This window comes from Ceratotherium simum, chromosome 15, assembly GCF_057802395.1.
Source record: "Ceratotherium simum simum isolate JZ-2026a chromosome 15, ASM5780239v1, whole genome shotgun sequence".
Taxonomy (NCBI): Eukaryota; Metazoa; Chordata; class Mammalia; order Perissodactyla; family Rhinocerotidae; genus Ceratotherium; species Ceratotherium simum.
Window position 1 is genome coordinate 25,554,557 of NC_141914.1, and position 13,059 is coordinate 25,567,615.

The 13,059-nt window shown below is 41.2% G+C and overlaps 1 protein-coding gene across 6 annotated transcripts in view; it reads left to right on the plus strand.

Moving 5' to 3' along the window:
* KALRN (kalirin RhoGEF kinase) overlaps positions 1–13,059 on the plus strand; it is a 633,526-nt gene that overhangs the window by 365,330 nt on the left and 255,137 nt on the right. For 4 of the 6 annotated variants that reach the window (XM_087439724.1, XM_014783031.2, XM_087439715.1 and 1 more), the window contains exons 16-19: positions 582–701; positions 6,651–6,869; positions 10,213–10,362; positions 12,722–12,836. In XM_087439724.1, coding sequence (XP_087295850.1) covers positions 582–701; positions 6,651–6,869; positions 10,213–10,362; positions 12,722–12,836 — 604 coding nt within the window. The remainder of the gene's footprint in view (positions 1–581; positions 702–6,650; positions 6,870–10,212; positions 10,363–12,721; positions 12,837–13,059) is intronic. The other 2 variants (XM_087439725.1, XM_087439716.1) reach the window with 1 other exon arrangement.

The window sequence follows — 13,059 nt, forward strand, 5'->3', positions numbered from 1 at the left end:
TCTGTTCCATTGATCTGTGTGTCTGTTTTTGTGCCAGTACCATGCTGTTATGATTACTATACCTTTATAGTATATTTTGAAGTCAGGGATTGTGATGCCTCCAGCTTTGTTCTTTTTTCTCAGGATTGCTTTGGCTGTTTGGGGTCTTTTGTTGTTCCATACGAATTTTAGGATTCTTTGTTCTGTTTCTGTGAAGAATGTCATTGGGATTCTGATTGGGATTGCATTGAATCTATAGATTGCTTTAGGTAATATGGACATTTTAACTCTGTTTATTCTTCCAATCCATGATCATGGAATATCTTTCCATTTTTTTATTTCTCCGATTTCTTTCAATGTCTTATAGTTTTCAGTGTATAGGTCTTTCACCTCCTTGGTTAAATTTATTCCTAGGTACTTTATTCTTTTTGTTGTGATTGTAGGAGGGAGATGACTATTTTAATTATCCAGACCCTTCCTGTCCTCTGTCCAACTGTGGGGAGAAGATAGCGAGCTCTCTGATTGATGGATCCATCAGAGAAGGCAACAGCTCTGGGAACCTGCAAAGGCCATTCACTTGCATTTTTGTCCTGACTGCCTAGGTCCTGGGATGGATCCGCAATGGGGAGTCAATGCTCAACGCCAGCCTGGTCAATGCCAGCTCTTTGTCTGAAGCAGAGCAGCTGCAGCGGGAGCACGAGCAGTTCCAACTGGCCATCGAGGTAACACCCAAATCTGGCTACACTGTCCTCCCTTCCCCTTTCTGCTCTGCATCTCATGCAGGATGATTCCTCAAGATGTGGGCATTCCTTTATGTAGTGAAGCCCTTTCTCTTTCTAGTGAAATGGTCCAGGTAGCCTCCCTATTACCCAGAAATTGATGGAGAAGCAAATACAGGGGTTCATCACCCCAAGGATGCCTAGTATTAGAAGACAAGTATTCACACTACAAATGTGGATCTTTCTTACTCATTGGTACCTTTAACCTTCAAGGCCTCAGGTAACACTGAGTGTTTTATACATTATAGACTGTGTACCATGTGAGAAATGAAATGCTAAAAGGTTAGAAGTCACTTCCAGTTGACGATCACTCAGAATTCAGGATAAACAAATACAAAAGTCATTAGTAAGTTAGGATTCCATTTTTAAACATTTGACTTACACGTAACATTTAGATTCCATTGTCAGAGTCTGCCTTTTAACAAGAACAGTGAGCACTGGAGCAGATCTCACTAGGTAGTTTGCTTCACTGAAAGTAGTCGTTCAATAATGCTGGTGGAAGTCATATTTAAAGAATACACTGTAACCCGAAGTTCACCAACTGAGACTTGTTTTAAAGCCTATTTTAAAATAAAACTCCACTTATGATAATCTAATATAAATTTTGTCTTGCTTTAAATAATACCTTTAATTATCCTTTCTACTAGAATACTCTCCTTCCCAAAGAGACTTGAACTGATTGCTGTAGAGTAGTGTGGGGAAAAGAGTAGGAAATAGGACATGGGAACTTATTGAAAATAAAATAAGTTCAGTACCAATGGGAAAAGAGATAAAGAGTGAAAACTTCAAAAATGTTCATTAACAGTGGTTCAGTATAAAACTCAACCCATTTCTAAGTAAGAAATGCAAAAGTGTTATCTTCTACTAAAACAAATGATTGTTAATGAGAATTTTCCACAACAATGGTAAAATTTTAATTGTCTGTGGCAATAAGCATATCTTTAATGCAGTAATCCAACTGATTGCTAGCCATTTTTAAACTAGTATTAATTGATTTCAACCATTTAAATTTTCAGAAACCATCTTGTATGTGTAAATATAGCATTAACCTGAATCACATGTTTCTATAAGATGCCTGATAGCTTCTTAGGAACCATTGCTAGTACCAGAGTACTGTCTGGGAGTTGAGATTTAAAAATGAGCTGTATATTACACACACAATACGGGAAAATCATTTTCTAAGAAGAACTAGCCAGAGGAGAGAAGTTTTATTATCGTCAGCTGACTCAGTTGTATTTTACTGGCACGCCCAAATATGACAGTGTGAGGATCTATTCACTGTAAAGAAAAAAACAGGATTGGGGTTACAATCCAGAATCAGGCACACAGTGGTCAAGTCCCCATAGAGAGGGAGCAATGAAGAAGATGAAGGTTGGGCCCGTCAGACTAGAAGCATGGCACGAAGCTGTGAGGGATGCTAGGCAGAGAGAAGACAGCTCTTGGCCGTACCTCCTTCTTGTTTATCTTCAATGTGAAGTTTACCTGCACTGTCAGGTAATTAAATTTTCAGTCACTTAATCAAATGTTGGGCAAGTAAAAATCAAGTGTAAAACACATTTGCGCATCTCCATGAGCTAATGGAAAATAGTGGGTAAATGCATTAGCAATGCTATTGAAATGACCAAATTCCACATGACTTGCCTATGCAGAATGTCTTAATTTGTATTAGATGCTGTTGCATCCTTACAGAATAGAGCCTCACTAAGCATATGTGTCTCTTAATTACATGGGTGCAACTTGATCAAATATTCTTGGAATTGATGTTGAGATATAGGTCCCTGAAGAGTTTATGTCAATGGTCTCAAGAGGACACGGCAAAGCAGATAGGATTTCTAGAAGATCTTGGGAATGGCAGGTAGGCAGGGTGTGCAGCATGGCGAGATTATAATAAAGAGGACAGAACCAGAATTTCAACATACACTCCTTCTCCAGGTGGCCTTGTGCTTCTCTCTAAATGTGTTGGTTTAGACCAGGTTCTGCAGGGACCTGCAGGGAATATATGCCAGGAAGGATTTAAACAATTTGAAAGGGAATCTAACTAGTCTGGTTTGGCTTAACCCACTTTGATGGTGTTACTGGAGCCCTTTACAATGATTGCTGAGAGGGAATATAATTTGACTTCTTGGACCCTAGGAAAGAACCCTGGGTTCCAGAGGGGAAAATAAAAAAGCTATAAGGAGGTAGATCATATAATTTATTGTTAAAACTGAGACACTTTAAAGAGTGGAGGAGGGAATTATTAGTAACTAAGCCAGAAAAATAGGCATATACTACAATTGTCAGGGGCAAACCAAGATGTTTGCTCACCCTAGCTTGGATGGGTGGCCTCATCAGTTTGAAGGTTTTGGTCTCCCCAAAGAAGGTCAGAATTTTTACCTGAAGTAGGCTTGGTTTCAGGGAAACTTTCCCCAGAGCCATTCAGAATAGAGAGCAGTACACAACACCCAGAAGCATAGCTTTATCAACAAACCCGGATTATTATTTGTTAGTATCCACAATATTGTGGCTGATGTGTGAAGAACTGTGAACCTCATAGAGACAAGCTCAATTTTGAAATCCATTTTTGTCTGAAATCCTCCTAAGCATAAACATTATGGCAGAAGTAGTGGTTAAAACTGGATAATAAATTCAATTTTCTTCCACCTACTCCTACTAAATATTAGCATCCTTGATAATCCACATCTTAAAGATATAGCACTCAATAGGATTAGATAATAGAGAGTAGAGATAAATGCAAAATAATGACTCAACGTTAGTAAAGTCAAGATTATGTCATATGCATAAGGGTTTATCATTTTTAGAAATTAAAGGGGAAAGGGGTTTTCAGGACTATTAGATGATAATGAGTGTCAGAATAAGGTAGAGATTTATTACGTAGCAAAAATTATAGGAAAATTAAAGTTGGTCTTCCACTCTCGGAGAAAAAGACATAATAATGGGTTTACGATGACAATTATATGCTAGTTTCATATATTGGGGAGAGGCCAAATAGTTATCATAATCACTAATATTCGTTTGGTGAATGCTTCCTCTGAATGAGGAACTGTAGATACCATTCTAAGTGCCAGACATAAAATGATGTAATGTGATCTCATGGAAAGGAATAGGTTTGGGACTAAGTCAAACCTGAATCTTATTCCTGGTTTCATCACTTCCTTGGTTGTACATTGTTGAGTAATTCGCTTAACCAGCCTGAGCCTCACTTGCTTAATCTGTGAAGTGGGAATAATAATAACCACCTTGTAGTAATGTCATGAGAACTAGAAAAAATATGCATAAGCAAAGTACCTAGCACAGAGTATACATTTGATTAAATGACAGCTATTAAAGTGATTTTTTAAATAGTCCTTACCTTGAGACTTTCACAGTCTAAGTAAGGAGAATCAGCCAAGTGTTAGGTGAGTGATATAGGAGTTCAGAAAAGGGTAGTTTTTAGTGAGTCTGAGGCTGTCTGAAAAGGCCTCTTTGAAGGAGATCGGACTTGAGCTGAGTCTCAGAGGAAAACTGGAACAAAGATGGGAAGAGTGTAAGGGGTGTTCATTAAAGTCAGGAAGAATGAAAGTAGCAAAAACAAGAAAGTGCATGTGTTTTCAAAGGCTTTTTGTAAGGAAGTATTAGTAATAATGTTATGGCAGTAATTGGACCACATGGTGAGGAGCTTTTAATGACATCCTCTAAAGTTTAGACTTAATTTCATAGCAATTGGGGAACCACCGAAGGCTTTTGAATTGAGAGAAGGGAATGATGTTTATAGCACAGAATTAAGAGTTTTAGAGCTGGAAAGGATGTTAGAAGTCACTTAATCCAGGCATTTCCTATCGCAGAGAATTAGTCTGTCAGAAATGTAAGGAATGGGTTTGATGGATTAGAAATGAAAGGCAAGAAGACTAGTTAGGTGATCACCACAGTTGTCTAGATATGAAGTGGTGAGGGCTAGACTGGGACTCAGGGTGGGAAACAGCAGCCAAGGATGGTGACAAGATTGTAATCCTGGGTGGCAGTGAGGAAGACACCACCAACAGAATGGTAGACTGCAGTGGGGAGACTCTTTTAGAGGGAGGAGGAGATTCGTTTTAGATGTGGAACTTGAGGCAATGTCTGGGAGGAATGTGGAGGTTCTGATAAGGCATTAAAGCCATTTGCATTCATTGGCAAGGGTTCCTCCTCTCTCTAGGAAGATCTTTCATTCTTTTTACTGAGACTGCATCTTTGTAAGTGACTGACATGAGTCAGACAGCTAGATCAACCAAATCAGTGCCACTGACCTAGGTGAGAGGTGTGGCAGGCAGCTCACCCTCACATCCAAAGTCAAAGATGAGGCTCAGATGTCAGGTGAGAGATATAGACTGGGAAGTCATTTACAAAAAGGAGATAATAGAAGCCAAGGGAATAGATGAGTTCTCTGCAGAGTGAGCAAAAACCAAGAATGGACCTTGGGGTACCTCTACGTTTAGGAGACAGGAAAAGAAAATGATACCAATAAGTAAAACAGAGAAAGGAATCAGGGATTTTTAGTGGAGCATTTCTGCCTGTTAGTTTAGTTTTTCTAGCTGCGTTCAGCAACTAGGAACCCAAATGCTGATATGGTCATCAGGATTGAAGGCTGACTCAGTAGCAAAGCAAGGGAATGAAGGATTCTAGGTTGCTAGAGGAGGTCGTGCTAAGGTAGCTAACACTGAGTACTGATTTGGGAGAGCAAGAAGGGAAACCAGGAGGTGGTTGATAGACTGGGAAGAATAAATAGGACTGTGTAGACTGCTGTCAGGGATGAGGGTGAAGGGGGAGATAGAGGTGAAAAGGAGCAAGATTGTACTCTCACACAGGGAGTGCTGAATGGATTCGCTCTTGGGAACTGTCCCGGCACTGCTGCCCAAGAAGAAGGGCAGAATTAATTCTGGAGTAAGTTACTGGGCTCCTAGCTGTCCCTTTTCACTGCCAGCTGAGCTATACTTTCCTAAAAGTGAAAAGGCCAATAGTACTGTGCCATTCGGTTGAAATGATCCCAGCAGTTGTGGTTGGGATAATATTAGCTCTTTGAAGTCATATGGCTCATCCACATCAGTTCTTTATTTTAATAAATTTTAATCCCATATTGCTCTCTCCCTGCTACCCAGTCCTCCAGCCTGGCCTCCCCACCTCCTACAGTTAATGTGAACTCAGAGAATTCACACCACGTTTAGCCAGAATAAGAAAATAAACCTTCTACGAGATCTGTATTATCCTCAAGGCAAACATAAATAATGTAGTCATGTGGGGATTATATGTTGAGCAGAATTATCTACTGTCCTGCTCTGTTCCCTTGGTGAGGTAATCAAGGCATGGTGCTCTTATGCTTTATTAACCTGCCAAATTTGTTCCTTCTAGTGGAGTCCTTTTCAACTGATAATTAATGTTTAAAATGAATTCATTGTTGGCTGAGATTTGTGTTACAGGGGGATTTTTTTAATGTGCTGTGTTTATTTGTTCTGTAAAATGGGACTGCAGCAGTAACCTCCTTTGAAAACTCATGATGATGAAGGATTTTATGATTAGATTTGAAAAGGAAATTTAACTGATGTATGAACCAATCAGGGAGAAGATTTATACACAACTGCTGTTTCTCTACCACAGAAATGGAAATGTCTTTAAAACCCAGAGTAATACAAGTAGAAGAGAAAGGAGTGGGGGCAGGAGTTAGGGACCTGAGCGATTAGTTAATGGAAATGTATGATATTCTTTTTTTAAAATGTGCTTTAACAACAATGATGTGTTAATCATCATGACAAAATGTTTGAATCAGTCATTTAAAGCTCTTTAACTTTTCTGCATCTTTTCACTCACGCCTCGCTCCACCCCCTCCCATACCACGCCTGGGTCGTTCCCACGGACCTCTCTCTCCTCCCCTGTGCCCAGTCCCTCTTTCATGCCACTTCCTTGCAGAAGACGCACCAGAGTGCCCTGCAGGTACAGCAGAAAGCCGAGGCACTGCTCCAGGCTGGCCACTATGACGCAGACGCCATCCGGGAATGTGCTGAGAAGGTGGCCCTCCACTGGCAGCAGCTGATGCTGAAGATGGAAGACCGGCTAAAACTGGTCAATGCTTCTGTGGCCTTTTACAAAACTTCTGAACAGGTGAGGGAAAGGGCTGTGGGATGTGTGGGGCTGAGATTGATGGAGGGTCATTTTCTGCCTCACACTGCAAATCTGCAGTGTCTACCTCAGCAAGAAGCCAGTCCTCTCAGTGTTAACCTTTGAGAGTAGAAGAATCATTTATGGGAACACCATGATTGGCTTCCTTATAAATCCTTTCCATTAGAGAAGCAGACCGTGTGATTTGTTTCTTATAAATTTCTCAAATTCATCAGATCTAGGTGTCGAAGTAGAAATTGGGTGGGTGTATGCTAAATGCTAGATTTAAGTGGTGTTTCAATCAGCTTTTGCCACAATAATGCTGTGTAACAAATCACCCCAAAACTCAGTGGTATAAAACAATAAGCATTTATCTTTTGTTTAAGTTTCTGGAGTTCAGCTGATCTTGGCTGAGCTTGGTAGAACTAGGCTCCAAGGTGCAGACTGGCTCTAGATCTGTTCCCATGTCTCTCATCCTCCTCGTCCAGCAGCTACTTGAGGCACATTTATAGTGAAAGGCAGGAGTGAAAGGCAAGACCCCAAAATCTACTATGCCAGTGCATTTCAAGTCTCTGTCATATGTTCTAAAATCCATTTGGCCAAAACAAGTCACGTGGCCAAGCCAACATCAATGAGGCAGGGAAGTATATGCTTCCTATGAAGGTTGGGAGAGGAGAGTGACAATTTGCTGAACATGATCTAATCTAACACAATCAGGCACTATGCATTCTTTGAAAACTATACCACTCTTTCGCTCATGGGTCTCCCGGTCTAATGGAGGAAACACTGCTCTCTATCATTGGAGAACTCTGAGCCTAACTGGTAGCGTGGTGCAGCTGTCGGAGAAAAGACAGGAGATGCAGACAACAGGGCCATAAAGATGCAGACCCATTACTTATTACATCTGTACAGCAATATGCACAAAGGCTAAGAGGATTTTTAAATGATTTGGGTATTTTTAGGGAATTCTTTTCATGAAATAGAGAGTTAAAACAGGAGTAATTTTATTCGATGTAAAATACTTTCCTCATTTAAATAGTTTCCTGGTAGAAATAGATCAGAGAAACAGTCTCCTCTGGGTGACTTATAGGGAACATGGGAAAACCTGTCTCAGAGCAAATGTAACATGCCTGTCAGAGGGCCCTGAAGCCAGTGTTCGCATCTCCATACCTTCTCCCAGTGCTCTTCTCTGTTGTTTTAGAGAGAGGATGCCTTTGATGGCCATGGAAGTGGGAGCAGCAGACCAAAATGATAGAGAGCTTCTCCAGCTGATCTGATCTGTGAATCAACACAATCCCAATCAAATGCCAGCAAGCTGTTTTGTAGAAATTGATATGCTGATTCTAAGATTTATATGGAAATCCAAAGAACCTAGAATAGCCAAAACAATCTTGAAAAGGAAGAACAAAGTTGGAGGAGTTACGCTACCTTATTTTGAGACTTACTCTAAAGCTGCAGTGATCAAGACAGAATGGTGTTGGTGTCAGGATAGACACAATGGAACAGAATAGAGGTTCCAGAAGTAGACCCACAGATATACAGTCAGTTGATTTTTGACAATTCCGTGAGTAAAGGAAGTCTTTTCAACAGATGGTGCTAGACAACTGAATAGCCATATGAAAAAAAAATGAGGCTTAATCCCTGTCTAATATCATACACAAATTTTAATTTGAGATGGATCAAGATGCTGAAAGGGGCAGAGTACTAGAGTCAGAAAATTTGACCCTGAACTGACCTTGCCAAAGGTCACTTTATCTCTCTAGATTTCTGTTTGTTCTCCTATTAAAGGATTTATGCTTGATAATCTTTTCATTTCTTCCAGCTCCCAAATTGATTAGTTTTAAGTCTAATACTATCATGGGACAGGTGTCAGGTGCTCTTTTTCTTAAAGTTTTTTCATGTGTATAATCTGTGTTTTCTCAAGACCTGAGCCCTCCTGCTGTTTTCATGCCTTGCATAAAGAGAGGTGTGTGGTGCTAGAGAAGTCAGCCAGAGTCCAGGGACAGGCCTCCTCATGACATGGGAAGCATGTTGGCTATGGGGGTATTCTGCCAAGTACATCTTTTAGCTCAGTTCATAACTGAATAAATGTCCTATCCGATGCCACACCCTTCCTTAGAAGGGATGACTTTCTCAGACAGAGGAGGCCAAGCATAGGTATAGTTGCTCTCCCCTGCTGCCATAGCCAAGCAAGAAATCAAAGCCTATTAAAGGAAAGTATAGGAATATGAGTTTCTGTTTTCTGCATCCTTCCCTAGACCCTGACACTAGGCTGCCCTAGGTCTCCTACTGTGGCATCCAACCAAATTTTCCCTCCAAGACCTATTCGAAATGCTTTTGCTCCCTTCAGAGTTCATTTGTATGGTCACTTAAAGCATAGCCTCTCAGCATTTTTATAATGAAAAGCTTCTTAACTATCTTTTAGGTTAACACAAACTTGTTGTCCCTCTGAAGGAAATGTCCATTTTGCAGTAGAAGGCCTGGAGATGTCATTGCCTTATGGTAGTACCTTGAGACATTTTTGCTGGGATATTTTTCCCCAGGGAGGGGAAAGATAACATTCATTTACGGCCCATAAGTCACACAACATAGGCAACTTCATCTTTTTTTCTTTTGTGAGGAGATCAGCCCTGTGCTAACATCTGCCAATCCTCCTCTTTTTTTTTTGGTGAGGAAGACTGTCCCTGGGCTAACATCCGTGCCCATCTTCCTCCACTTTATATGGGACGCTGCCACAGCATGGCTTGCCAAGCAGTGCGTGAGTGCGCACCCGGGATCCGAGCCCGCAAACCCCGGGCCACCGTAGCCTAGTGTGTGCATTTAACCGCTTGCACCACCGGGCCGGCCCCAGGCAACTTCCTCTTTTACCTCTGCTTGAGGCTGCTTCTTGTAGAGCAAGTATAGATGGTTGGGCAACCCACATATCTTCTCCAAACCTCACTTTCCTGTTCTGCCTAATTCACAGTTATCATCAAGTTATAGCAATATAATATGTAAAAACCCTTTGAAACTCCCCAAATTACTAGTCTCTGTTCTTTTCTTACTCTACGTATTATCCCTAGGTGATTTCATCAACCCCCATAGCTTCAGCCTTCAGCCATTGACTGTCAGAAGATGATTCCAAAATTCATATCTCAGTCATAATCTGTTTCCCAAGCCCCAGATGCTGGATTCTCACTGCCTCCTGGACCTCTCTGAGATGTCCCCGGGCACTGCATACCCTAAATCTACAAACTGAACTTCAAATGGAAAATGTCACCTGTGCAGGGTTCTCTTGGCTGAAGGTCCTCATAAAATACGTCCCGACGGGTTAATTTACTGAGTCTTTTCCTCCACGATTCATTAGGTTTGTAGTGTCCTGGAGAGCTTAGAGCAAGAATACAGGAGAGATGAGGATTGGTGTGGTGGACGAGATAAACTGGGGCCGGCAGCAGAGATCGACCACGTGATTCCGCTCATCAGTAAACATTTGGAACAAAAGGAGGCCTTTCTTAAGGTCAGAGCACATTGTCATCCAAGGTCTGGGACTTGAGCCTTGTTCTTTCATCTGCCTTCTCCCTCTCTCCCCTCTCCTCCTCCTTCTCCCTCCCGCTCTTTCTCTCCCTCTCTGTCCCGAGCGCGCGCCCGCGCGCGCGCACACACACACACACACACTGCTTCATATGGGCTTCCCACACCCTGATTTTTTCTAGCTTCTTATCTAAAGGGAGGCATTTGTAGAGAAGGTATTGGCTGGTTAATTTGAAAGGTTGAAAGGTTACACTTCAAACATTATTTCTCTCAGCACTTTTTGTATAATTAGGCAGTTAGGATACACCGTTGCTACTGGTGCCCTGTTCAAATACTCTGATATCCCATTGATGTTGAGAAAAACACATACTTTCACTCAGTTATGTTTGGTTTATAAAAATATTTTTTAATTTAAATAGATAAGCCTAGATATAAAACAATATTAAAATAAATCTTTTATAAACGGATGATACAAAATTTAGGGCAAGAATTAAAGAAACAAATTGACACCTTATTTATTTATCAATCTAACAATTATCAATTACTGATAAATGTAATAGTGTTTACTCTGCTGTATGAAGAGAGAAATACCTTATTTTGTTTGTTTTGTTTTTAATAGAGCCCTAGCTTCCCAGGGAGGAAGCACAGTCCTGCTCTGAACAGGCTTTCAGCTGGTGTGGAAGTCCTCATAAGCCTCTTTCCTCCAGGCTTTGATCTCCTCTGACAGAGTCTTCTGTGTTAAAACTTATCTAAAGGCTCCATTTACTCTCAAATTCCTTGCCTTTATGTTCTGCTTCCTCTCAGCTTTCTGAAAGTACAAAAGAGAATTTTTATCCCTTGACATACTGCCACTGACTTTCCACAATTCCATAATTAACTGCCTTTTATTAGGGATTTTCTCTACTTGACCACCTCTTTAAGTTTTATTCTTATTCTTTTTTTGAGATGGCCTCCCTTTGCCCTCCTCCCTTCTATCTGGTATCTGCACCTGCATTCGATCAGAACCCTTAGGAATCAGCTCTCACTAATAAGATTAAATAGAAATTCTTCTATATAGGCCTTAAGATGATTTTTTAAATCTTCTCTATTACAAAACAAAATTTAAAACAGAACAATTTAAGTAGAGCGTATCAAAGATTTTAAATAGAGGTATAAAGATATTTCTTCATAAAATTGTTTCTTTTGAAGAAGGAAAAAAGAAAATGTTCTGGTCTGATGTTTTCCATGTGTCCCTAAAGCAATAGTTGAGAAACTCCCTATCGTTGTGGGAATTATATGCCCAGTGGACAGAGCATCGAGCTCTCCATTCGTATGCATTCTTAGTTGATCGAGTTTGGATTCCTTAGCTTGGGACCACTGTCCGGCTGTTAAATTCATAGATCTCAGGGTGGTTGGGCCCACCAGCAGTCTTTTACCAGAGCTCCCAGAGGCCATTGTTGCTAATGCAACATTTAAAGTAATTTTTTACCAGATAATATGTAGAATCACAGGCTAAGTGTAAAAAGGTTTTAAAATTTGACAGTTTTGTGTAGAGATATTTAATTCTGTGGATTAAAAATTAGTAGACTAGCATGTATTACTTCTACAATCAGAAAAAAACCTGCTTTTTAAAGAGATTCAGAAACTCTGTGGTCTTGAGAGAAACTAGAAAGACTGTCAGTAGATCTAGATTCTAGCCCTGACTGGCTTCATGACTCCTGCCCTTTCTGGGCCTCGGTCTCCTCCATGGGTACAGCAACACAGGACAGACCTGTCCTCGCTGCCACCCTCTGCTATTGAGTCTTAAAGGGGGTGGAGTAATGGCTCTTATTTCTTTATGTAAATCGATATTTCTCACCCACAGGATGTTTAATAGTATTATTAAGGTAGGAGTGGATTTGGTGGATAAGTAAGTTTTTAAAATGTGGGTAATTTCCATTTCAATTTGGATGTATGGTTAATAGGTTCGTATACCAAATTTGCTTTCTTAAGTCTAAAATAAACTAATGTTGAAGTGGCTTACACCAGTGGTCATGTAAGAGGCACTCTGGTGGCAGAGGAAAACCAGCCTGAGAGTGAACGTTAGGAATACTGACTCAACATACACTAGTGAAGGGATGGCTAGTTTCTGATTTTTATCTGTGATGGAAAGGGGAGAGGCACAAAGAACAATTCTTTGCTCAATAAAAGGTGAGCCTCCTGTGTTGGAATTGGAGTGTCCATGAACCAGAAGTGGCCTCCAGGGCTCAGCTCACCCAGAGCTCCAGCAGCCTCGTCACCGGCACCCTTTCTCTGGTGTCTTGGATCCCATGCACCTGCTGGACCAGTACTTACACGTGAGGGCTTCACACCCTTGTCTCTCTCAGGCCTGTACCCTGGCACGGCGGAACGCGGAGGTGTTTCTCAAGTACATCCACAGGAACAACGTCAGCATGCCCAGTGCCGCCAGCCACACCCGAGGACCTGAGCAGCAAGTCAAAGGTCAGTGCGAGGCCTGCTGGCCACGACCACCGTCAGCAGCACGGACCAGGGGCTGTGTGTCTGGTCTTCACGCAATCTCAGATTTCCTGGGTCTGCTCCTTGGATGAGAAAAGTTCGATGTGGGATGGCATGGGTAGTGGTGATCCGCGGGCAGTTTTTTAACATGCATCAAGATTTGGAATGGAAAAATTAGGACAAAATTTCCCCAAAGCTTTTTCATTTA